Genomic DNA, 27690 nt, shown 5'->3' with positions numbered 1-27690 from the left:
ATGCAGAATTTTCCACTGCAAAGAGGTTAGTGTTAAAAAAAAAACAGATCAGATCCTTGTTTTTGGATTTATCTCATAATTTAACAAATATGTCTATGTTCAAAATTACAGCCTGGAAAAAATGTGTCCTTTCAACCAAAGCGAGCTTGCAACCTCTGGTTTGAAACGTTTGGCTCTGGCAAGTAAGAGATTGAGAAGTATTAACAAGATAAGTCCCTGGAGAGTCAGAAGTTGGTAATGAATATTGGTCACTGCTAGACTGGCCTGGATTTGAACTGGTGACCTAGGGCTCAACACCATGTCCCTACACTATGTCACTTTACTATACTGGGGTTATGATACTACTACTTAGCACTTTTGTAGTACCATTCCTCCAAGGATATAAAGCAATTTATGTTAATTAAACACCACAATACTACTTTGAGGTAAAGGAGCATTATTATCTCCAGTTTACAGATGGGCAGACTAAGAGATAGAACTAAGGGTACATCTACCCAGTGAGTGGTTGTAAATCTCAGAGCCCAGACCAACAGACTTGGGCTCACGCTATGGCACTAAAAACAGCTGCGTAAATGTTTGGGCTGGAGCTTGGGGTCTGAAGCTTAAAGAGGGGGAGGGGCTTCAAAGCCCGAACTCCAGCCCAAGCCACATTATGCCTACAGAACTATTTTAAGTGCCATAGCCCAAACTCGAGTCTGTCAACCTGGCCTGTGAGACTCGCTGTATAGATGAACCTTAAGAGATGAAAGGATTGTCTAAATGAGGAAATTGACCAGAATAACTCTTCTATAATAACTCCCTGTCTGGACATTCTATTCTGGAATAAAAATCACCATCTTGTGAAATAATTAGCGTGATTTATGTATAGCTTATTCGGCAATAGCTATTTCCGTACTGAGAAGTCCTAAGTGGCTAGAGAGTCAGCAGTAGAGCTGAGATTAGAACTCAAATGTCCTGGCTCTTTTCCCCTAGGCCTGATGCATGGCCTCCCATTAAGTGTATGATTGGGAATGTGATTTTTATTTAGTTATCTTTCATGTCCCCTCTCAGTTTTATTTTTACTTGGGCATTTTGCCTTTTTATTGTTTACATTTATATTTATGTTTTCACTTACTGAACATCTTTTGGAAGTAGCCAGAGATTTTCAGCCTTGGCCACTTACGTTGAACAAAGAGGTATTATGTATGTAAAAATACAGCCCTTAACATTATTTCAGAGGCCTTGCTTTGTGAAAGAGAGTTTTCAAAGACAAAGCTAAGATGGTATTCCCTATGTTCATAAGTTTTCAGAAGAGCAATTATAAGCAATAATTATATTTTTAATAAGAGCAATACTAAAAGTCTTAATATACCTGACTGACTTTGAATAAATATTTTCTTGAGGGTTTACCATTTTCAATAGTGTTCATGCATCAAATACTTAAAGGATTAATTAGGCAAACAGATGCAGGAAAATCTTAGTGACTGAACTACCACACTTTTCCGGGTTTTTTGGAAGAACGTGTAGTTGTCCTTTCATATTGATCTGTAAATCATGAAGACTTAGTGGAAGTAATTGCTATTAAGTGTTATAGCGAATCTCAGTGGCAGCTGACTTTTCATTAGATGCCTCACAAGCGCTGTATTCTCAATGGCTGCTTTGCCCAAAGGAAAAGATGCTTTTTATTTAGCACACTTTAAGTAGAAAACAGACATGTACACATGCTTCAGTGTCAAGATCATCTTCTAGAGTCTTGGTTATACGCATCTCCAAGATTGAAGAGATGGAAGGAAAAGCTCAAGAACATTCTCTCAATATTGATCAATCCCACCAAAAACTTTGAACCAGCACACCCACTGGCATTAACAATAACTATAGAAAAAGTGTGTTTCTGTGCGCAGCTTTCTGTGGTACCTTTATGGGTACAACTGCAACAGTGCCCATGATGGAATTATCTTTAGGGATCATATCCTATCATACATTAGCACTGAACCATTAAACTTGGAAAGGTATCAAAAAGATGTGGAAGCTACTCAAAAAAGTAACATGGTTAAAATCCTTACACTCATCATGGAGACTACTTCAGCATACTATAGCAGAGGCACATCAGGTAGGCATATCGCTAAACAAAAAGAGACATGAAATTCATGGGAGATGGCACAAATAAGAAAGAAATCCAATGGCAGTGATAAAATTGACTGGATGACATAATGGATTTTCTGGACGCTGCCTTCCACAAAGCTCATTTACAGCTGCGTAATATAGGTATTAATCTTCAGAAAGTACTGCATGATCTAAGAACAGTCTCCTTGATAAAATAAATTAATTGATTGATTTTAAAAAACTCTCCATAGTTATGTGTGACCCTTAGGAATCCCTGGTAATAGCCACAACAGTTGAAGTGTCCCAGGACTTGCAAAAGTAGAAAGAATGACCGAACACCTGATTAAACAGAAGCCAGAGCAGCACTGATTGACCCAGAGAGCATGACAATACAATTTTGCATGAAAGTGTTTGTGGTTATCATTGACAAGATCAGGTTTCAGAGTAGCAGCCATGTTAGTCTGTATTCGCAAAAAGAAAAAGAGTACTTGTGGCACCTTAGAGACTAACAAATTTATTAGAGCATAAGCTTCCGTGAGCTACAGCTCACTTCATCGGATGCATTTGGTGGAAAAAACAGAGGGGAGATTGGTGTATATATCAATCTCCCCTCTGTTTTTTCCACCAAATGCATCCGATGAAGTGAGCTGTAGCTCACAAAAGCTTATGCTCTAATAAATTTGTTAGTCTCTAAGGTGCCACAAGTACTCCTTTTCTTGTTGACAAGATCATCACTGAGCATCATTACCAGGAAGCTTCTGAAAGTTCCTGTATTTGCTTTGGATGTCTGAATGATATTGACTGCTCAGCTAATGGCACTTGCATCTGAACTACTGCTGCCAATTTTCAATCTAAGTGCCCAAATCTGCCATCTTTATTGGGGCTGCAAATGGCCCCATTTTAAGCAATGGGATTTCTGTTGGATTAAGGAATTACTCAATGTAAGGAAGGTATAATCTGACTGCAAGCATCCAAGATCTGAACAAGAGAGTACATTGATGAGTTTAAGTACTTCAGCTTTGGTTACTAATTACATAGGTTCGTGTTCCAAGCTAGACATTATCAAATGCAGACTGAGATCAACCATAGTGGGACAGAATGAAAACAACCTTTTGGTTTAGTAGGATTATTAAAGTCATCAGGCCTGGTTCTTCTCTTGCTCACATCTGGACCTATACTGGCTTCAGTAAAGCCACTTTTGATTTTGAGTGAGTGAGTGTGCATGGGTATATATAGAAGAATAAGATCTGCTGAAAATATCATTATACATGTGTTACACACACACAAAATTATATGTTTCCTAGTTTTTTAATGACACCTTTCATCAAAGTATCTAATTGCTGGTATTAAATGTATGAAGTGTTCAAAATTATGCTCACATTTCAAAGGGGTTAAGAACACCGTGACAGCACAAGTTGCTCTGCTAAAGTGTTGTGTTTCTCTTTCTTAGGAAAAATAACAAGCAGTCTCTTGGCAAAGAGTCGTGTGCAGCTGGGGCTGAAGATTGACAAAAAACATGACAGATACAGGCTGCTGATTTTTATTTTAAATAAATGCAGATTTGTCCACCAATATTAGATAAATGCATAGGTACTTAGGGCCTGATCCTGAGCCTATTGAAGTCAACATAAAGGCTCCAATTGATTTTAGTGATCTTTAGATTAAGCTTGTTAAAGCCTGACCCTACAAGAAGCTCTGCTCCCATTGCCTTTGCAGGGCCAAATCACTACTTGTCAATGTCTCTCAGGCATTAAAAGGTGTCAGTGAAACAAGAGCTGACAGCGTGTGTTCATATATGCACATTGCTGTGCGCTCCCCACTGTCCCTCCCCTTTGCAATGTAACGCTTAATTGCTTTTGTTTCACTGGGGTTTGGGTTGTCAACATGCACACATCATACAACACCCAATGAGAGCAATCAGGGTGAGGGGGAAGTTTCAATCAACATGTATTGCACGTTCATGTTCATGGGCAAAGCCTGAATTAAAAATAATAATGGTCAGTGAGTACAGCTACCCACATAGATTTTCCCTAAGACTCTTCATTCAACATTTAAGTACAGGATGTACTAGGGTGCTGTGTGTGTTGGGTCCTGTAAGAAGAGGTCATGTAGCATAAATACGATAATATTACAGTTCTTTTCCTATCCAAGTGCTGTTTAATGAATAAGTAAATATAGGAGCTTAAAATAATCCTAAATTGGTAGAAAATAAGTTACTACTGCTGTCGCCTTGGGCTTCCAAGTAATTTTTATTACATAGATTCATAGAGATTCATAGATACTAAGGTCAGAAGGGACCATTCTGATCATCTAGTCCGACCTCCTGCACAGCGCAGGCCACAGAATCTCACCCACCCACTCCTACATCTTTTCTAGTAATTTTAATTAGTTTGTACATTTGACATGTCTCTGCTCAGACCGCTTGCTCCAATGCAGAAAGCATTACAGCTATGAGACTGAGGTTTTTAAATACATAACTGAGACTTATGCACCACACTTTTTCTGCAAAAAGAACTAGTGAATCCTGCAGAAATAGGCCAAATATTTCAATGTGAAATGGACCCTTAAAATGGAAGTCTTGGCCAGACTGGTGGAGTGTTGGAAATGGAACCTGTGTCAAGTGCAATAGCTACTGGCTCATTGAGCTGTCACTCTGAATCCTATAGATTCTTATAACCTGAGGAAGAAAAGAAAAGCAAAGCAAAGCAAAGCAACTCAGCATGCACCGAAAACACCCAACTTGCTGTTACTGTGCAATGACACAGAAGGGCTAATGCAGCTGATTTTGTAGGTTTTTTTTTAACTGCCTCACATCACCATTGGTAATCTTTCAGAGAGATGTCAGAATCTTCCCTGCAGGCCTCCTCCGTCAGGCTCCATTCCCAATTCTCCATAGTTATGAATCAGCACTTGACCAGTTCTTTCCGCTAGTATCATCCAATGCTTTAAAACTGCAGCCCCATTGCATCCTACCAGGGTGACTGAGGCATGTTAGTGATGCTAATGATTTTGTTTCAAATGGACCAGCATCTAACATTTATTAATAAATAAGAAGAATGCAGCTATTATGAAATTTCAAATCATTGCCAAAATGCAACAAAACTCGTGAGGCTGGCTGTCCGTAATATTTCAAATGGTTGAAGGCTGTCAGCTAGCTTCATTTTTCCAGTAGGTTGTGTGTGCCCTCTTTAGGATTTTTGGTGAAACATATAAAGATGCTACCAGTGAGAATTAGCATTACCTATATACTTAGGCTATGTCTACACTACAGACCTTACAGCAGCACAGCTATACTGCTGCAGCTGCTCCGCTATAAGGTCTCCCGTGTAGCTGCTCTATACCAAGGGGAGAGAGCTCTCCCATCGGCATAATTAAACCATCCATCAATGAGCAGCAGTAGCCATGTTGGTGGGAGAGCGTCTCCCACTGATATAGCACTGTCCACATTGGCGTGTCTGTCAGTCAGGGCCGCTGCTAGGCACCAGCTAAGCAAGGCACTCTGGCTGTTCTTGGGGTGGCACTCTGGCAGCAGCCCCGGCGGCAGCCGCTCTCCATTGTTTCCCGCAGCGGCAATTCAGCAGCAGCTTCCTCCTGTTCTCCCTGGCAGCGGTGTATTCAGCAGGTTTGGGGGGGGGGGGGGGGGGTTGGTAGGTTTTTTTTTTTTGCTGCTTGGGGAGGCAAAAAACGTAAAGCCAGCCCTGCTGTTAGTGAAACTTATGTTGGTCAGGGGGATGTTTATTTCACATTCCTGACTGACAAAAGTTTTACCAACAAAAGTACTAGTGTAGATATAGCTTTAGTAATGTACTCGTCTCACAGACCACTGTATGGGCTCAATTCTGCTCCTGTTACAGTCAAAGGCAAAGCTCCCATCCCAGGCAACAGGAGCAGGATCAGATCCTAAACAAAAAATGCATTTTATGAACTTAAAATTCATCTGTGCAAATAAGGAAGCAAAGCCTTGCTGACTGAAAAGATACCCACAGAAAAACTGCACCTTTGTAGTTGGAGCTGAAACCCATTGTGGCAAAGAACTTATAACATACACTCACCAGTGGGTGACACTAACTTAACTGGTTAAGTTGGGGCAGGGGCAGAATGAGGCCTGGTCTCCACCCTCTTAGACTAGGCACTAACCCAGAGCACCCCTCACACTTTCCTTGAGTTCAAGGACTAGGATTGTGCGAGGGCCTTTCGCAGGGAAGCCAGGGATGCTTGTTTCCTGTTCCCGTCTTCTTGCACTGGTGGGAGGCTGAACTTAGCTAGCATGGATCATACCTACATAGAGGCCTCAGTGTGGTTAGTGTCATGTACTTCTTGAATAGAGCTGGTTGCCTGGCTGCTACTAGTAGGTCAGGCTTCTGTATCAGATATACATTACAAAGCTTACATTAGAGACTAACAAATTTATTAGAGCATAAGCTTTCGTGAGCTACAGCTCACGAGCTGTAGCTCACGAAAGCTTATGCTCTAATAAATTTGTTAGTCTCTAAGGTGCCACAAGTACTCCTTTTCTTTTTGCGAATACAGACTAACACGGCTGCTACTCTGAAAGCTTACATTACATTACATTACAAAGCTTCCTTCTCAGAGATACCCTTCAGATGTGTTCACCATAGGGTCTTTTAATACTCTGCTAGGCCAGCGCCACCTTGTGATTGAACTGTATAATAGAGTTTAGCACTCCATAGTTAGTTTTACTTTTCAGAAACAGGAGTATTTAGTATAATGTACAAAGCTTGTTGTTTTTCTATAAGGTCAGCAGTCCAGAAAAACATTTACAGTCTGTCCAGACATCAAAGACGTCTGTTTAGATACACTACTGTAAGTGCCAAATAACCTGTAAATAATTTATGTGCAGTGCTGTTAAAATAAGACCTTCCTTCACCCCACCCTGGGGACTTATTGCAATACAAAATGCTTTCATATTTCTTTTTCCACATAAAAGACTGGACGGACAGGATTTGATTATTCAGACCATACCTTGTAGCTTTTGGGTCCCAAATAACAATGTCAGCATCAGAACCCACAGCAATTCTTCCCTTCCTTGGGTAAAGGTTAAAGATTTTAGCTGCATTTGTGCTGGTAACAGCTACAAATCTGTTTTCATCCATTTTACCACTGTGCTGCAAAACAGTACATGGAAGCAAAAACACTAATTTTGTCCGGAAGGAAGGAAATAAATTCCTGTAATCAAAACCACATGGCTGAGTGGTGTAGCGGTCTCAGCTAACACCACATCAATCTTTTCAATAACTATCTGTGCTGTATTGATGAGTTTAAATTAAACATGAATATCATGACACTGACATACACATTGTAATAAGAAAAGGAGAACTTGTGGCACCTTAGAGACTATGTTAGTCTCTAAGGTGCCACAAGTTCTCCTTTTCTTTTTGCGAATACAGACTAACATGGCTGCTACTCTGAAACCACACATTGTAATGTACATTAGCTGAGTTTGATACAATAATTTTCTTTTAACTTTCCAAAAAAAGTGGTACTTCAAAGAGTAATGGATCTGATCTCAAAGCCAACCACTCAGAGCCTGCACCCCTGAACCACCCTCCCCCCGCCCCAACCCCCTGCTCCAGCCCTGATCCCCCTCCCGCCCTCTGAATCCCTCAGTCCCAACCCGGAGCACCCTCCTACACCCCAAGCCCCTCATCCTCAGCCCCACGCCAGAGCCCTCATCCCCCACTGCCCCCCACCTCCCCTGCCCCAGCCTGGAGCCCCTCCCGCACCCTGAACTCCTCATTCTAGCCCTACCCCAGAACCCGCACCCCCCAGCCAGAGCCCTCACCCTTCCTCACCCCAACCCCAATTTCATGTACATTCATGGCCCACCATACAATTCCTATACTCAGATGTGACCCTCGGGCCAAAAAGTTTGCCCACCCCTGGTATAGAATGGTGGGGAGAGAAATGAAAGGAAAGAAATTGTGACAGCCTTAATTGCACTGGTGCTCTGGAAGGAGAAAAGTTTTAGCTATAAAAAGATCACCATACCATTCTACAAGTATGAAAAGAGAGAGATTTAATGACTGAGTTCCATTTGGTGATCTTTCCTGAAAAGTTACTTTGACCAAAGTGTTACACTTTCAAAAGCAGCAAATGGTATGTGTGTTTAATGACTCACTTGCATAGTAAATCTGGAGGCAAATTCTGTCCTGATTTATGCCCTTGGGAATTCCCCTGACATTACACAGAGTGTAAATCAGGGCAGAATACCACCCAGAGTGTATAACATGTATATTTGCTTTGCATCCCAAGTACAAGTATATAAAATAGATCATACACAATAGAGGGGGGGGGTGGGCATTTCTTAAGTGATAAATTAATTTATTTTGAATGTACATTACCAGCAAGAAATTCAGATTCACCAGGTAAAAGGAGTTCAATTCAAAATTCAATTAAACCAATGTTCTCTAGAGCCTTTAATGGTACTGAATTCGTCAGAGAGTTCTACATTCCAGTGCCAACTCACTCAGCATGTGGTAGATAATCAACACTTCTGAAAGCCAGGTCACTTATTTAGATTTCTAGCTTTAGTCATAAATGTTTGAAAAATGTGACTGCTAGCTTTCAGCTTTTGTTTTTGTTTATAGTCCAAAGGGCCTGAACCTGAGAGCTGCTGAGCACCTCCTTTGTGGGCACTGGATTCTGGAGTCAATGGGAATTGAAAATGTGTTACCAAAAATTGCATTTGGGTCCTTGCCGCTTCATCTAACCAGGTGCCGTAATAGCTACTCTAAGGGATCTGGGAAGCTAGTATTTTTAAGAAGTTACATTAGCTTTTGTTGGGGGTATAGGTGGATTTTGCTGCTCCAACATCAGCTTAATCATGAGGAAAAAATACTCACCACTCCTTTTTCCCATATGACAGACATCCTGTCCTCTACACCGTTCACCCCATTAGGGATCTTGGTGAAATCATCCTTCCCCAGAGCTTTCTGGCAGATGTCGAAGGTGCAGTTGTCAGTCCCTGTCACAGTTAGGTCATCACTACAAAGAAACAAGATATGCCATGAAGTGAAGTATGCCATCACACTCCTATGGACATCAGAGCTTGTGGGAAGGCTGGCCATGCCCAGCTATACCTCCTGAAAAGAGCAGCTAGCCCTGCCAATCTGAGTTCAGTTCCTTGACCCCATGAAGAGTAACTTCTTCCAAGTAGACACATCCAGCCCTCCTCTGCAAGGCAGTTCTCTCTTACCACACCCACATCCAACTTTTCTATGCTTTGTTTTAGATATTTGAAAGGCCTTCTGTGCACAGGTAGCATCCCCACTTTGCCTCAACCAAAGGGACTGGTTCGGCTCTCATGCTAATTTTACCCTAGTGTTATTGAAGTTCATTGGTGTTACTCTTCATATGCACCAGTGTCAATGAGAAGAGAATCAGGCCCCACATCTTGGACAGATGACTAGGGAGGAGTATAAAAATAATGCTCGAGCATGCAGGAACATAATCAGGAAGGCTAAAGCACAATTGGAGTTACAGCTAGCAAAGGATATGAAGGGTAACAAGAAGCGTTTCTACAGATATGTTAGCAACAAGAAGGTGGTCAGGAAAAGTGTGGGACCTTTACTGAATGGGGCAGGAAACCAAGTGACAGATGATGTGAAAAAAGCTGAAGTACTCAGTGCTTTTTTTGCCTTGCTCTTCACAGACAAGGTCAGCTCCCACACTGCTGCACTGGGTAGCACAGTTTAGGGAGGAGGTGAGCAGCCCTTAGTGGTGAAAGAAAAGGTTAAGGACTATTTAGAAAAGCTGGACATACACAAGTCCATGGGGCCAGATGCAGTGCATCCAAGTGTGCTGAGGGAGTTGGCTGATGTGATTGCAGAGCCATTGGCCGTTATCTTTGAAAACTCTTGGCAATCAGGGGAGTTCCTGGACAATTGAAAAAAGGCAAATATAGTGCTCATCTTTAAAAAAGGGAAGGAGGAGAATCCGGGAAACTACAGACCAGTCAGCCTCACCTCAGTCCCTGGAAAAATTATGTAGCAGGTCTTCAAGTAATCCATTTGGAAGCACTTGGATGAGAGGAAGGTGATCAGGAACAGTCAACATGGATTCACCAAGGGCAAGTCATGCCTGACCAACCTGATTGCCTTCTATGATGAGATAACTTGCTCTGTGGCTATGGGGAAAGCAGGGGACATGATATACCTTGATTTTAACAAAGCTTTTGATATGGTCTCCCACAGTATTCTTGCCAGCAAGTTAAAGAAGTATGGATTAGATGAATGGACTATGAGGTGGCTAGAAAGCTGGCTAGATCATCAGGCTCAATGGGTAGTGATCAGTGGCTCGATGTCTAGTTGGCAGCCAGTATCAGGTGGAGTGCCCCAGGGGTTGGTCCTGGGGCCGGTTTTGTTCAACATCTCTATTAATGATCTGGATGATGGGATGGATTGCACCCTCAGCAAGTTCATGGATGAAACTAAGCTGGGGGGAGAGGTAGATACACTGGAAGGTAAGGATAGGGTTCAGAGTGACCTAGACAAATTGGAGGATTGGGCCAAAAGAAAGCTGATGAGGCCCAACAAGGACATGTGCAGAATCCTGCACTTAGGATGGAAGAATCCCATGCACTACTACAGGCTGTGGATCGACTGGCTAAGTGGCAGTTCTGCAGAAAAGGACCTGGGGATTACAGTGGACAAGAAGCTGGATATGAGTCAACAGCGTGCCATTGTTGCCAAGAAGGCTAATGGTATATTGGCCTGCATTAGCAGGAGCATTGCCAGCAGATCGAGAAAAGTAATTATTCCCCTCTATTCGGCACTGATGAGGCCACACACCTGGAGTACTGTGTCTAGTTTTGGGCCCCCCACTACAGAAAAGATGTGGATAAATTGGAGAGAGGGCAACGGAAATGATTATGGGTCTGGGACACATGACTTATGAGGAGAGGCTGAGGGACTGGGCTTGTTTAGTCTTCAGAAGAGAAGAGTGAAGGGGAGATTTGATAACAGCCTTCAACTACCTGAAGTGGGGGTTCCAAAGAGGATGGAGCTAGGCTGTTCTCTGTGGTAGCAGATGACAGAACAAGGAGCAATGATCTCAAGTTGCAGTGGGAGAGGTCTAAGTTGGATATTAGGAAACACTATTTCACTAGGAGGGTGGTGAAGCACTGGAATGGGTTACTTAGGGAGGTGGTGGAATCTCCATCCTTAGAGGTTTTTAAGACCCATCTTGACAAAGCCCTGTTGGGATGATTTAGTTGGGGCTGGTCCTTCTTTGAGCAGGGGGTTGGACTAGATGACCTCCTGAGGTCTCTTCCAACCCTAATCTTCTATGAGTCTATGATCTGCAAATGCTGCAAAATGACAGATTAATCCGCTTCTTGAGGTTTCACTTACTTTGTTGTTTCAGTCACCAATAAAGTATCAGCTTAAGCGTTCTCCTCATGGCTGGTTTCCTAACGGTTCCTGCGGGACCCCCCAGTCTCTGCTCCTACTTCCTTCTGAATAGAGGGTCATGCCGCTGGAGTGAACAAGCCCTAACTGGCACAAGAGTCAGCAGAATTCACTCAGCAGTTTGATGCAGGGTTCAAACTCCTGCTAACCAAAAGGGTCAGCTAAGGAGCCGGGCATCCCAAGGTGTGGTTACAGATCCTGCCACTGATTACACCTGCCAACGTGCAGCCTTGCTGCCCCATTACTGCTTTGCTAGCAACTTTATTTATTTATTTGAATACCAAAGTGCTGTAGCTGTGACCCATTAATAAATCATCTGATAGGTCTCATACACAATACAGCAGGACTTGTCACTGCTTTTTAAGTCTGCTTACTTGGCTAGTAAATTCATGAGAAAATCAGGTGTTGAAGGGTCTGGCCTCAGTGGAGGTCCCATGACATGTCCTGCGGCGTGATGCCATTCTTTATGCCAGTAGTGAGTGCCATCTGTACCAAGACTAGCAGCAATAGGTTCCCCATATACTACCTTCCCTGAAAAACAAACTTGACAAATTAATATAATCATTAAAAAGCATTTAAGGCAACAAATACTGTAAAATGCTGGTTTTGTAGTTTCTCTTCCCTGCTCTTCCTGAAGATGGTGGATTTAAGTTTGAAAAAAACATGTATAGTTTCTGTCATCTTAAACTAGACACTAAGGTACAGTAGAATACAACATGTAAACTGTAATATAGTGTCTCCGTTGTGAATATATTATTGATCATCCTTTGCTATGTTTTCTTATGTTGCTTGGGAAAGCTTTTTCAATTATATTTCTGTCAGATATACTAGTATTGATTTTTTTTATATTGTTTGCTTCGTGTGTAGAAGACATTTCAAAAGGAACATAGTTCCAGGTTACTTTAAATTATATCAGAGGTCTGGAAGTTTCCTCATAGTAGGATACATAAATTTGGAATGATTGTTCTTCTTGGCATTATAAAATGTGTCAATTATGTGGTGGTATAGATATATAGACAGAGACCTTCCAAGTTTACATTTTTAACTGTCTGAACTACAATTGTGTAACAGGCAATCAAGAGAACAAAACTAACTTGGAGTAATTTTGGAGAGATGTTGTGCTAAAAAAACTAAGAAACTTCTGGTCAACCACAGGGACATTTTTAATCACTGTAACTTTAAAAGTCTTTTAACAAAAAAGCCTCACAGGAAAATTCTACCCAGATGTATCATACGAAATTTCAGGGGGAATGTTTCTTTCTGGGGAAGGTGGTAGTGTTGGAGCTTGAAAATAAAATTGTTACTAAAAGCTGCTAGTATCAATCATGATTACAGAGTAGCTAATTCACCACACAATCAATGGAAAAAATAAAATTATTACAAGCATTATCAAAAACATAAATGATATCAGATAATTTTAGATAACTTTCACTGGTATTATCACTGCACATTCACTGATAAGGCCCTAGTTCTGGTGAACCTCTATAACAGAATATTGAAATCAAAGAAGCAATATATCTGGAGTCAATAACATTACAGCTGGTTAACTGAAATCAGGCTGCCCAAAATATCATAATGGTTCCACGTGTGACTGGCTATGTTCCCTGGTGGGTGACAATTTTATTCTGCTCTGCAGCTGCCCTATAGCCTGTTTAAAGGAATAAACAGTAAGTCTTGTTATGTATCTGTATACAGCACTTTAAAAGCATAAAGTAAATAATCCTCACCATACCCTTATGAAGGAGACAAGTATGTTTTACTAACCCTATTTTGCAAATGGAGTAAATAACGCAAAAATGGCTAAGCAACTCTCCCAAGATCACTGAAGGTTTCAGCGTCAGAGCCAGGATTGAACTCAGTAGTTGCTGGCACAATACTGTACTTGCCCTTTTCATGGGGTGACTGGTATCCCACTGCTGGGGAATTAATGAACCTTCATGGGTGCACCTACAAAGTTTAATGGAAACTTAACGAACTATAACTGTTTCTTTTGTGGAGTGCTATCTGCATGCTTTGATATGAGCCATAGTAAAACATGACTGCAAGGTTTGAACACGTGAGGTTTCTAAACACTGGTCCTCTGTTTGGTTCAGTGTTTTATTTGAACATGAAAATGCCACAGCACATCTACACCTGACAGCCAGACTGAAGGATGTAGGATTTGTTTATTAGCAGGCTTGTGTGCAGTGACACATTGCAGGTGATTTTTAAACATCACACTTGGCATAGAAAGTGCAGGAAAGGAAGGACGGAAGGAAGGATGGTCCAGTGGTTAGGGCACTGGGCTTGGGCTCAGGGGACTCTAGTCCAGTTCTCTACTTTACCACAGATTTCCTGTGTCATCTCAGGGAAAAGCACTCACTTGCTCTGTGCCTTGAAGATTCCCATCTGCAAAATGGGGATAATAGCACTGTCCTGTCTCAGAGCGGGAGTGGGAGGAGAAATACAATAAAGGTTGTGAGGTGCTCAGATATTGCCCACTATAAGGAGAACTGGTCAGGAATTTTTGGATGTAATCATTTTTCATTAAAAAAAATCACCATGTGTCAAAACCAAAACTCTTGTGGGGAAAGGTTTTTCAGGTCCAGGATGGAAATTTTGTTCAAAGCCAGAGAGAGACATTGGATAGCCCAGGGGTTTGGGCACAGACCTGGGATGTGGGGGACTCAAGTTCAGAACAGGGAACTTGAACTCCAGACTCCCATGTCCCACAGGAGTCTCCTAACCACCCAGCCTCTGACTTTCTTTTCTCTCTTCCCACCTCTCCTCCCTCTATGATGCAGAATGGGGAAAAAATTGTGGGACAGAAAAGCCCAGCTCTAATCATAAGTATGTGCTCTAGACAAGTATATGTACTATCATAGAAGTATGATAGATACATACATTCATGCTGTGATGGCAGTCAAAGAGCTTGGACCCATATTGGTGAAGCTTATGCCAAAGAGTAAATTGATGTATTATTACAAACAGGGTACCGTATTCACACAGACGATTGCATGGCTCAATTTCTATCATTTTTCTCTGGGTCACAAGATTGTTGGGAAAGTTCCCACCTCAAGGGCATGTGTTATTATCCAGTGCTGACAGCATTGTGCAGTATGAGGGAAGGATGCTGCACTGTGACAAGTGCTACCCCAATTTAAGGTCTCCTTGGAAAGGCAACCTCTGCTTGTGGCTCTCCCAGTGAAAATTAAATGTCCACTCACACCTTCTGAAAGGGATAAGGCATAGCCTCACCCACAAGTTAGATCTCAATAGCCAGATTCTGATGTCTGTGTGACTGTTTTATTTGCACAGACAGTTACTACATTACCGCTGTGTAATTCATTTATTTATGAAGGCCTGTGAGATGACAATGAAAGGCACTAAAAACATCCCATTCATTCAATTTCAAGATAATCTAGTGCCACCTGTTCAACAGGGGCTCAAGTTTTCAGACATGCAAGCAGTGCCTTTCTTTCATGATTGGCATTCTTTTTAACTTACATTCTCAGCAGGTGTTGTACCATTCCTCAATTGCTCTGTGAAGATTAGGTATATAAAAATGCTCGATGACCATTTTAAAGCTTTGATCAATCCTGATATGCCTGCAACTATTAGTGTATGGCTTCTAGTACTGCTCTAATTTTGTTCTCCAGTTACACCAGTTACCAGATGGTTTCAGCGTCTCTCAGGACACAGATATTAGTAATCTTCTCCCATAGGCTCAGTTTGCTTTGCTTTGTCACATACTGGTGAATGTTATTTTTCTCATTATTACTTGGTCTTTGGCTTGCGGAGTTTTAAGCTTCCAGTCCCATTTATCTAATTGTATTATGGAGTTAGGCAAAGAGAGGAGGAGAAAGACGCAAAGAAAAGAAGAAGGGAACCTCAGGATTCTCTTCCAAGACCTAAGCAGTAGATCCTTTTCATTATGTCCATTTATTTTCAAACTTTAAAGGACAGGATTCTGCACTGCCTTCTAAGAGACACAGCACAAAATTCACAGCCATGATTCAGGTGGGTGGGGAGTGGGTGGTAATGTGACTTTAGGATAGAGGGGCCTCCCAACATAACAGACATTTCTGAGGGTCTGCTGAGGTTACAGCAGCCTGTCTTCAGCTGCCTGTGGGAGGCAGTTCCACCTACACCTTCAACCTGCAACACTCCTCTCCCACACTCACCAGGCCTCCTAACATGGGTTTTGTGGCGGCAGTGCTTACGCAATGCCTGTGCCGGGGGAATTATCTCTTGCTGGGGCTGGCTCAGCAGCAGAGGAAAGAATTCCTCCTACAGTGAACTTCACTGTGAAATACCGTGAAAAAAGCCTGCAAAAACGGCACTGGGGGGTTCCGTGATTGTCTGCCAATAGTTCCATATCTGAGTTTCAGTGTTTACAAGTACATAGATGTTTTCAGTTCTCAGCCCAGCACACTCTGGGATGCATGAGTCAAGCTGGTTCTTTCTGGCTCATGTATCATCACTCATGATGAAGTTTCTGCAATCAGAACATAACCCTAGGTGCTCCCATGAGTGGTAAGGGGCATAAACCTGCAGATTCATTTTCAGTAACAGCCTTGAGTCTAGCATGCTGCAGCTTTGCCAGGTTAAATTTGGACATTTTTGCTGATTTTACTATTTCTTGCATTTCATTCTGACCATGACTCACTGGATTTAGTGGTAAAATAATATTAGAAACTGCCTTAGACCAACAAGCAAGGACATTCTGAGGGAAGGCTCTAGTAACTCAACCTGCTTGTACCTATAGACACTATACTGGATAGTGCAGTGACAGATCAGACCCATAATACCGTTGCATTTTGTCACATTTTCTTGTATTTAATAAAAATACTAAGCAGGAAGCAAGCCCCTTCCGGTCTTTTTGACTGCTTTTGCTGTACTTTGAAGTCTGGTCTGTTTGAAAATAGTTGTGGTTCTTAGTTGTCTCTTCATTAAACATTTAGCTGGGCTGGCACTGACTGCTTCCCCATGAATTGATCTATCACTAAGCACACTGCCTGCTTCAGATTTATTGTCAAACCTCTCTGCAGTTCAAGGAGAGGTATAATCTTGAGACCCATCAACTGAAATCATGTCACACTTGAAGATTTGATCCTTGCATGTTGTTTATTGGGATAAAATTTTCAGAAGCATTTAAGTGACAACCTAAGTCCCATATTCAGAAGTGTGATTCACACATTTGCAATTCAGAGCATAATCTGACCTGTCAACTGAGCCTTAGCTGGAGTGGTCTTTAAGGGCTTTGTTCTGTATGTTTAGTCCAGCAATTTTCTTACTCTACAGTGACATTCTGTTTATAATTTGGCCAATTTTGATATGTTGTTTTTGGATCAATCTTTTAAAAATTCAGGGGGCTGGATTTTTTAATTGGTCAAAATCCACTCTCAGGCCCTATCTACACTAGAAAGTTTTGTGCTTTAACTGTTGTGGTACTCCCCCACCCCCATTAAAACATGGACACAGTTATACCAGAAACAAAGTACTTACTGTATATTGGTATAGCTATTCTGTAGGGGAAGTGGAATAAGCTATATAAGTCACCTTTATACCAGTACCCACACTGGGGCTTTTACTGGTACAAACTATTTCAGTCAAAAAACCCACACGTCCAACTGAAGTAAAAGTTTTTCCAGTAAAACTTTTTAAGTGTAGGCCAGACCTCATTTCTCTCATGTAATCCTGGAGCAACTCAATGAAGTAATTCCAGATTTCTTCAGGGTAGCAGGGAGCAGAATGCAATCAGTTTGTTCTTTGTGCCTAATCACCAGTAATCCTACATGGACTCCAGGACATACATATAACATGAAGGAGACTTTATAAGTGTTATAGGTTTTGCCAGCATTACAGAATTCTGTATTGACACAGCGTAGTGCAAAACACCCTTTTCCTGTCATCAGACCTTTACATTTGCTTGTCAAAATTTCTGCTTTCAGATGGATATTTTGACTGATTTTGCAGTTTCTTATATTTGATTCTGACACCACTTGACTGAATGAATTTGCAAAGGCATACAGCAAGTTGGATTCCACATTACTACCAAGAGTGTCATCTAGTGGACAAATCTAGTTTAGCACAGTATTGATAATTGCTGCTAAAAAAGATACAGGTAAAAGATTCCTTTACATATTTGAATCAATAAGACAGAATCTTATTAGAATACCGTAATACATTGGCTATCTCCAGTATGTCTATACCTCAAAACAGGATGTGGGTAAACATTACTTTAATCCTATTTGTAACAATATTACTGTGCACTTCTATGGAACCTTCCATCCACTAGCTCAAAACACTTTAAAGAAATTAATCAAGCCTACAAGGTAGGCCGGTAGCCAAAAATGTATAGGCAGGGAAACTGAGGCATACATGGATCAAGTTGGATGCCAAGTGGGATCTGAAAAGACTAGTAATCCATAAAGATTTGGGCCCCTTCCATCATGGTTAGAGCTGTGTGAATAGCTGATTTTTCAGTTTGCTGGTGGGTCAGAAAATCTGGAAAATAATTTAATTCAGGTCAAACTAAAACCAAAATCCTTCAAAATTTTTGATGAATACAAAAGGTTGGAAAAGTTTCACATCCTGTTGACTGACATGTTTTGGTTTGAGTCATTTTTTGAACTTTGTTTAAATGTGAAGAAAATGACAGGGGAGACAGTGCCCCCCCCACACACACTTTAGCCCAGTGGGGAGAGCACTCACCTAGCATGTAGTGCCTCAAGTTGGACACCCAAAATTAGTGAGCACTTTTTCAAACACTGGCGTTAGCCAGCATGTATGTGACATCTCACAACTTGATTAAAAACCAAGTGCACTAATAATTCAGAACATCAGTGCAAGGGCCAGACTAAAGCTTTTGTACACAGGGCAACATGAAGTTAATGTCCAGGCTACCCTCAAATGCTCCTGTTTCCTGCTATTGGAATTCCTCAAATACCAAGTAGATAGTGAAAATTAAAGAGAGATTTTCCTCTTGCAATTAAACAAACTATTTTATTTTTCAGAGTAGCAGCCGTGTTAGTCTGTATTCGCAAAAAGAAAAGGAGTACTGGTGGCACCTTAGAGACTAACAAATTTATTAGAGCATAAGCTTTCGTGAGCTACAGCTCACTTCATCGGATGCATTCGATGAAGTGAGCTGTAGCTCACGAAAGCTTATGCTCTAATAAATTTGTTAGTCTCTAAGGTGCCACCGGTACTCCTTTTCTTTTTTATTTTATTTTTGACTGACTCAGAAAGTCACAGTATTTTTATATCTCTGTGCCATGACATAGCAGTGACCAACCATGTATGTCTAACACATAGAGGACAAGTACACTCAACCTCTAGACACTGCTCGGAGCTACTGTCTTTCTGTCCCCTCCAGCAGCAGTTTAAAATGCCCCTACACACCTCCCAACTATCATCCCCACCCTCAGCCCCTGACAGGAACCCCAACTGAGGAGCCAGCTAAGACACCTTCCTGTGATCATCCTTCAACAAGCACGACCATTACTCTCATGCCCTGGACCAAGCATGAACATGCAGTAGGACAGTTACCTTCTCTTCGTGCATTAGCTATCACCTTTGCTGCAGATTTGCTCATTACATGAACTACATAAAGAGGGCAGTTCACTGAGTTTGCTATGGTGATTGCTCTCAGTGTCGCTTCTGCTTCCACCTCTTCAGGACGACTCAGTTCATGTCCCTCAGGGCCAGTTATCCCCAGTGCTAACATCTTCTTTGCACCCTACAGACCACACAAGAATACATATATGTTAGCGTTGCTTTAATTAGCAGCATTAATTATATAAGTGCAGCATTGGTTTGGCCAACTGAGCTGTCAGCTGATCTGGTTTCTAATCCAGACGCTGCAACCGACTTCCTGCGTAATCCTGGGCAATTCACTTAGGATGGGATTTTCAAGAGCACTCAGCACTGGCCTACTTCTGCTCCCATTGAAGTCAAAGGTCAAACTCGAATATTTACGAGTGCAATTTAAAAAATGCCTAAGTGATTTAGGAGCACAAGTGCCACTGGCTTTCAAAGATGCTTAGCTGCTTTTGAAAAACCCAGCCTGAACATCTATATGTCTGAGTGGACCAATCAGTAGTACAGATACTTACCCACATTATAAAGATACCTAACCACCTGTGTAAAGTACTTTGGTGTCTAGGGATGAAAAGGGTCTAGGTGAGCACAAAGTATTATAATTGTCATTGTGTTACAAGAGCTTAAACACTCACTGGTTTGTAGCTTAGTGACAAATGTATTCCCTATTGAGGGACTCGGGGGTCTATTGAAGTATCTTTGGCTAGAGTAGTTGAAGAAACTCTGAAAACCTGGAGTTAAGTCCTATCCTCATCATGCCACTAAAGCACTTAGCCAAGCGTTCCTCCCACTGACCTCACTCCTGCTCTTCTGTGCTCACTCTTCTTGGCAGCTGTGCGGTAATGCTCTCATAATAGAAGGATCATTTCCCACCCTACCACATACTCCTGGCCCTACTCAGCGCTTTTCACTTTATGCATATAAGCACAGCCCACTAACCACTTAAGGGAGCTAAACTACATATACAATAAACAAACAAAACATTAGCCTTCATGTTCATGCACAGTTGTTTATTTGACATGCTTAAAAGAAATTCAGAAACATTAAGGGCCTGGTTTAAAGCTCACCAAAGTCAATAGAAAGATTCCTGTTGATTTCAAAGGTGTCTGGGTCAGGCCCTAAAAAGAATTTGATGATTTACTTTGCACTAAGTAGGCTAATTGGCATCATCAAGCACCTATCCAAAATCAAATGGCCCAGTGGTTAGGACACTAGCGTAGCATTCAGAACACCTGGATTTAATTCCCTGATCTACTACAGAGACTTCTGGCAAGTCACTTAACCTCAATTCCCCATAAGTAAAATGGGGATAATAGTACTTCCTACATAACAGTAAAGACAGTAAGGCAGCCTGGTAGTGTAGGAATTGGGGACATGTCAGTACCTTTGACTTCCAAATTTTAAATCATTGCATCCAACACCTACCTCTGCAATCAAATCCCCATTCTCTGCATGCACCTGAGCAATCGCTCCAATTTGCTTACACTGGGAAAAAGCTGCATATAGTTCACTATCTCCAACCATATACAGATCTTTATAGGCCATAAAGATCTTGAAGGAGTTGACCCCTTTGTCTTCAGCAAGAATTCTCATTTCTTCCTTGACCTGAAAGAAAAACAATGTCAACAATTCCCACAATGCAGCTGTGAAAAATATAATTGTTATCTTTTCCACTTTTATCAGCCTTGCTAAACTGCCATGAGGAGATGAGGATAACGAACAACCCAATGATATTTTACTTGCCCATCAAGAAAAAATTTACTCAGACCAAGCAAGTGTGGAAAGTAAACTGTTTCAGAGCAATTTATATAGCTCCTTTTATAGCAAAGTGCTTCACAAACTACATATACACACATACAGATGTCCAAGACACAAAGGATTTTCAAAGACTGGACATTTTTACCAAAGAAAGTGGTGCAAAGAGCCTGGAATTTGTCGAAAGAGCCCTGCACCATATGCTAATTAGTATTCAATTTCTCTCTCGCAAAAGGTGAGAGCGTGGAGTAGGTCTGGGCAAGTTTTGATCCAGGAGCTTAGATCTTTCAGACCAGATGCTAAACCTGCTGTGTCCCTGCTGGGAATTAACCTCTGGCACTCAAAGAGTAAGGACAAATCTGGAATGACTGATAAGGCTGCTAAACCCAGGGTTGCAAGTTCAATCCTTGAGGGAGCCATCTAGGGCAAAAATTGGGGACTAGTCCTGCTTTGAGCAGGGGGTTGGACTAGATGATCTCCTGAGGTCCCTTCCAACCCTGATGTTCTATGAATGAAAGGTTTCTGCTGTTTAGGGATGTGACCTGGTGGCTACGTAATATTCAGTCATTTGGAATATTTTGTTCCAGTTCTCAAAAGCAAATCGAATCATTATCTACTTGGAAGCCTCCTTTGTCTCTGGCATGGATTCCAGGTCATGGGATCTCTGAGCTCGGTAGAATCAAAGGCCCTGATCACTAACAGTATATCCCGGAGCCGGAAGGGATTCATGTTTCATACCCCTGGGTTCCCCACCCTAAGTACTAACTGGATCCAAAGGTGTCTTCTAAGCCCCCAAACCTCTCCATGGTAACCAAGGGGTTCTCACAGGCTGGTGCCTTAAAAACTTCAGCTTGCTTCTTTTAATTTGTTTTGTGGGCAGGTTGAATTTTACTGTTGGGATTTACAGGTAACTTCTTCCCAGGCAGCTTGGGAAATTAGCAGATTCTGGACTGACACAAGACAGAAGCAAATAGGAAGACTGACCCCCCCTCCCATGTAGTGTGGTCTGTTAAATGTATTGGTTTAAAGGCATAAGCCTGCTAGGCCACCAGGGAACTTGGGAGAGAGAGGGCAACCGAGTGAGGATTTCCAGACCCAGTCCCTGTGTGTTTTGCAGATGGCTGAAATGTCAATTTATATTTAGGTTGAAAACAGCTAAGTTACAGAATTTGGAAGAGACCCTGGAACTGGAGGGGAGAGAGGGAGGGAATATGCCTCATCTGGGAAACCCCTCTCGCCAATATCCACATGTGTGCCCATCTGGGAAGCCCCTCTTGCCCCCCTCTCCATTATTCCAGGGTATATGCCAGTCTGGGAAGCCTTTCCTTCCCCATGCTAGGGCGTACTCCTATTTGGACCTGAATATGCCTGATAAATTGCAATCTGTGTCATTAGTAGGAGACACATGACAGTATCACTTTGCTTGGTCTTGGTCACCCACTAAGACTGTTTCCATATAGTGATATAAGGCAGTGTCATAGATAAGGAACAGTGCTGAACATTCAGATACCTGGGTTCTGTTATCAGAACTGACACAGACTTCCTGGGACCTTGGACAAGTCATTTAGACCCTGAGCCTGCAATTGACTCTGCATGGGTGGAACTATGGGGTTCTGCATAGGTGTAGGGATTAGCCAGTTGTGGGATTGGAGCATTAACTGCTCAATAAAATGAAGATGATAATACAATACTTCTGATTGTTAGTATGCATAGTGCTTTGCGATCCTCTGAGAATTATTATTAAATGATCATTAACTATGATCTCTAACATCTGGGTGGGTCTACTCCAGGGAACCTATGAGAGCCATTAAACCCAAGAAAGACTTCTGAACTGGATAAAAATATTAGAACGTTCACTCTGGGATCAGAGATGTCAAACATTTAGCACACTTGGGCTATATTCATATAGGTATGGTAGGACAGGCAGCAGTGGAGATGACAAACTAATAGGTCTGCTTTCTCTAAACTCTAGGATCTGGTAAAGGAATTCTCAAGAATTTAAGTTTTCTGTTGCATTAAATTAGAATTAGATGCAGTAGCTGCTAGAGCATGAGGAGCTGGTGGCATATCAAAAGGGCATGACATATGAACATATCTTCATCTGGTTTGCCTAGCTTTCCCTTTCTGTTTGAAAAATGTAGGGACTTCCATTTTTCTTGATAAATTAAATGCATTTATGCAGCCCAAGACTATAGAACAAAATGAATGGAATTATAAATATAAAACCAGGGCAGTTCACTTATTTACACTTAACCAGCGTTAATGGTATTTTCAATGTATTTCTACTGTCCTAAGGCTGAGCTTCTAAGGCTCATGCATTAAGCTTTACTGGTTAATTTATTTTATACCTTTTATACAATTACAAAGTTGTGACCAACGCATTAAGTGCTCAGTGCACAGAATCCCATGCCTGGGATGTTACAGGACTAAGGTCTTAGTGTGTAATTTGGGGAGTTAAAAATTGGAACTAGAAGAACCATATTCTGGTATTTAATATTAGTATCATACCATTATTAATATAGCACCTCATATTCTATATGATCCCAAAGAATAGGTCTCGTTCTGAGAAATGCAAAATTCCTGAAAGTCCCGTTGAAATCAACGGAAATTTTAGGTGATCATCAGGGTCTTAGCACTTCTCTTGGTCAGGCCCAATATACACAAGAATGAATGGGGTTTTCCTGGAGATCTCTCACGGACCAAGGCAATACTACTGCAGGCCTTTGCAAATACAAGTAAGTATTTATACATTTTACTTATGTTAGCAAGTTACACTTTACATCTGAAATCTAGTCATGAATAATTCAACTTAACATTCAGAAATCAATATAGCGTTAGCACACTATTGTATCTACCTTGCTGCTCCACCATGTAACTGCTACATGCAGTGCATAATCACAGCAGACTTTAGGATCTGCCCAGTTTCTCCATGTGTCATAGGCTTCAACAAGGGAACAGCCTTTCTGAGGTATTGCAAAGTCGATGATCATAGTGGTGCCTCCTGCTAGAGCAGCCTGAAAACACAGGAGTTGCAGTTATTTAGGCATCAGTGAAGAAAGGTTCCTCTCACTCCTCCTCCTTCTCCATAATGTTGATACATCTTGTATATCTTCAAAATCAATTTTTCCTCTCTATGCCCACCTTTGTCCATGCATTGAAAATCTATATGCAATTTAAGACTTATTTGTATGAAATCTGAGTATAGAGCGTGATGGTGCAGAGACCTACTTGGTTTCCATCAAATAGGACGTTAATTTTCTGCTTAGGTGTGTTACAGATGTAAAGGGCCAAGTAATGAAGCAGGGCTGAGGACTGAGGTTTCAACGAGGCATTCAGAAGGAACACAGGAAACTAAGACTAAACAAATTAGATAGTTACACAGGCCCACACTGCACTAAAGGTTTGAGAGTCTGCAGCATTCCTGCATCATTGAACGTCTCTAACCAGCTGGAACACGGAACAGGGAGAAGAGTGCCAGAACCACATAAATCAAAGTTGTTATGTTTTTCCAGTGTCTGATGAGTTGGCCAAATAGATCCAAATATCAGCAGAATAACAAGGGAGGCAGAAAGGATGCCTTTGAATTATGGTACCTCCAATACAGAACAGCATCAGTTAAAAACCTGAGCCCTGTGGGACACCAACATTACTTTAAATGTATTTTTTAAATGCATTTTTCAATTGAAAAAGGGGATAACCCGGGGAAGTGGCAAAACTCACAGATGACGCAAAGTTAGCTAGGTAAGTCTTGACTAGAGAGGACTATGAGAGACCTCAGAAAGACCTAATAAAAGGTAGGTGATGGGCTTCACAATGGCAAATGACATTCAATGTTGAGGAATGTAGAGTAATGCAGGCTGGAAGAAACAAGTTGCTGGGTTCTTCCTTAACTGTAACCACTCAGTAAAAGACTTCCATCTCAATGTGGACAATTGAAAGGAAACCTCTGTTTAAAACAGCAATTATAATGCTTTTTGTATAAATCAGTGGAACAGCTCCACCTGGAATACTAGGTTCAGTTTTGGTCACCCTATCTAAAAAAGGTAGCAGAAATAGAAGGGATTCAGAGAAAGGCAACAAAAATAATTAGGAAAGGCAAAAATACAAAATGATTGAAAAGACTTATTTTAGATAGGGAAAGACTAAGAGGGGACATGAGGTGCAGGGAAAACAAATCAGGTACTCTAATTTATCCTCTCTCATACTTAGTGCACAAATAAGGAAACATTCACTGACAACTAATTTAGGATTGATTCAGGAAACATTTTTAAACAGTCCACATTTAACCTCTGGAACTCATTGCCACAAGATAGCAACTGCAAAAGCATGGCTGTATTCCAGAAAGGATTAGATAGTTACATGGAAACATCTTTTTTACATTGGAAAAAAAATCTTTTTTTGGTTGGGACACAAACACTCATACTTCAGACATAAATCAACCACTATCTGCATGGAGTTAGGAAGGAACTTGCCTTCTAGGGAGGATTATTCATTAATTATCCAGTGTGGGGTTTCTTGCAGTTCTCTTTGAAGTATCTTGTAGTAGGTCACTGTGAGAAATAGGATACTGGACTAAATAAAGCACCAATCTGCTCCAGCCTGTCAATGCTCTTATTATTTAGTTTGATCAGCCAGAAGCTCTCCTCCTCTGAATAGTATCCCTTTGCATAGCTGTTAAGCCCAGGTCAGATCAAAATACACTGGGGTTCACATTAACATTGCAATACTCTTTTCCTGTTTCCATCTCAGTCAGCCTGTTTCTGCGTCTTCTCCTTTCCTAAACCTGTTTGCTGAAGCCACCAGAATTTACCATAGAGCTATATCTTTCAACCTCACAGTCCCTTCTTTGTTTTCCAGAACAATGTAATATTCTACCTACCACTATCTGGATGCCAGAATTGGAGAAATTTTTGCCACAACAGCTTTTCTGTTTCTCTTTGTGAATTTCAAAACAATGCTCTTAACAGAGCAGTCAGGAGACTTTTGAATGCTCAATTGGTTTGGATTTTGCAAATCACTTTTGTCAATGTCAGTGCAACTTTTCACACACATTTGCATTCACTTTATAGTGAATTTTATTTTGAAACAAAACAGCCCATCTCTCATAACACAAAATACAATAAACCCTTGTTGATAAGCACTTTTAAAAAATAGGTATTTCCACCTCCTTAGTCTGTCTGCCAATCTTTTTTCCTTGACATCTGCAACTACAGATATGCAATGCTTTTATTTATTAAACCAGAAGGACACAATTCAATCCCCTAGCTAATCATTTACTCTACATTTCACAATGATTCTGTTATAAATGTGGCCCTTTGATCCTTCTTGCTAAAGTATGTGCTTAATGATGCAGCAGTTTTTTTATATTTTCCATACTATGATCCCATGTTACAACAGAAACAAAAAAAAAAAAAGTCCATCTTGCCAAGTATCCTGTCTCCAACAGTGGCCTGTACCAGACCTTTAGAGCGAGTATACAGAACAGGGCAATTATCCACCTGTCTTCCGCTCCCAGCTTCTGATAGTCAGAGATTTAGCGTCACCCCAAACATAGGGTTCCATCCCTGACCATCTTGGTGTAGCCCTGGCAAATTAAGATATATTTTCACACTGCTATATTTCACACTGCTATACTGTTTATTGATGATCCTACTTATATTTTATCCATTAACATAGGTTCTTCCCCAAATTGGGCTACACAGAAGTTTCTCTTACAAAGGATTCTATGTCTCTTTCTCTACAGGACCACATATTTCTTAATTCTTATGTGTAAATATGATCTAACTGCCTGGTTACTAGAGGTCCCTGGAGGGGAGCAGGGGTCTCCACTGCCTGCGCCCAGAGAGCCGACTCCACAGCTCCCACTGGCCAGGAACTGCGGCCAATGGGAGCTGTGCGGGCAGTACATGCAGGCGGGGCACCATGCAGAGCCCCCAGGACTGCAGAGACATGCCGGCCACTTCTGAGAGTGACGTGGGGCAAGGGCAGGCAGGGAGCCCGCCTTAGCCCTGCTGCACTGCTGACTGGGAGCCGCCAAGGTAAGCGCCACCTGGCCAGAGCCTGCACCCCTCACCCTCTCCTGCACCCCTGCCATTTGCCCCAGCCCTGAGCCCCCTCCTGCATCCAAACACCCTCCCAGAGCCCACACCTGCTCCCTCACCCCAATCCCCTGCTCTAGCTCTGAGTCTCCTCCTGGAGACTGCACCCTTCCCCCCACACACACCTCAACCCCCTCCCTCAGCCCTGAGCCCCTTCCAGCACCCAAACTGCTTCCCAGAGCTCGCACCCCCTCGTGCACCCCAACCTCCTATACTAAGGGCTGAGCCCTGGGGTAACTATTCTTACAAGGCCTCAAACCAATATAGCAGGCCCTTAAGCTTAGTAACCCAGTTATTTACATTCACCTTATGCATGTTCCAAAGTAGCAAGTAATGCATACTGGTTAATATATTACCTTTATAATATCTTCCACTTACAGCAGACTTTGAAACATGCAGGAAACAAGGCTAGAGGTCAACACTGGCTAACAGCTATTGATGGACATATCATCCATGAATTTATCCAGTTCTTTTTTTAATCCAGTTATATCTTTGGCCATCACATCATCCCATAGCATTGAGTTCCACAGGTTAGTTGTGCACTGTGTAAAAAAGTACTTTCCCTTGTTTGTATTAAACCTGGAAAATAAGCCTCTTATTTTCATCAGGTGAACCCTGGTTTTTGTATTATGTGAAAGGAAAATAACACTTCACTATTTACTTTTATCACACCATGTGTGATTTTATAAACCTCTTTCCATTCCATCTAAACATAAAGAAAGGGAAGATGATCATGACTAGAG

At 41.6% G+C, this 27690-nt stretch overlaps 1 protein-coding gene across 1 annotated transcript in view; it reads right to left on the bottom strand.

The window, feature by feature from the left end:
• The window catches only part of DPYS (dihydropyrimidinase), a 50211-nt gene that overhangs the window by 12094 nt on the left and 10427 nt on the right, over window positions 1-27690 (bottom strand). The window contains exons 2-7 of the mRNA XM_038392618.2: window positions 23705-23863; window positions 20520-20699; window positions 19044-19233; window positions 11885-12041; window positions 8946-9087; window positions 7066-7208 (exon numbers count right to left, since the gene is read on the bottom strand). Coding sequence (XP_038248546.1) covers window positions 7066-7208; window positions 8946-9087; window positions 11885-12041; window positions 19044-19233; window positions 20520-20699; window positions 23705-23863 — 971 coding nt within the window. The remainder of the gene's footprint in view (window positions 1-7065; window positions 7209-8945; window positions 9088-11884; window positions 12042-19043; window positions 19234-20519; window positions 20700-23704; window positions 23864-27690) is intronic.

This window comes from Dermochelys coriacea, chromosome 2, assembly GCF_009764565.3.
Source record: "Dermochelys coriacea isolate rDerCor1 chromosome 2, rDerCor1.pri.v4, whole genome shotgun sequence".
Taxonomy (NCBI): domain Eukaryota; kingdom Metazoa; phylum Chordata; order Testudines; family Dermochelyidae; genus Dermochelys; species Dermochelys coriacea.
This window is presented reverse-complemented; position numbering and strand designations above follow the sequence as displayed.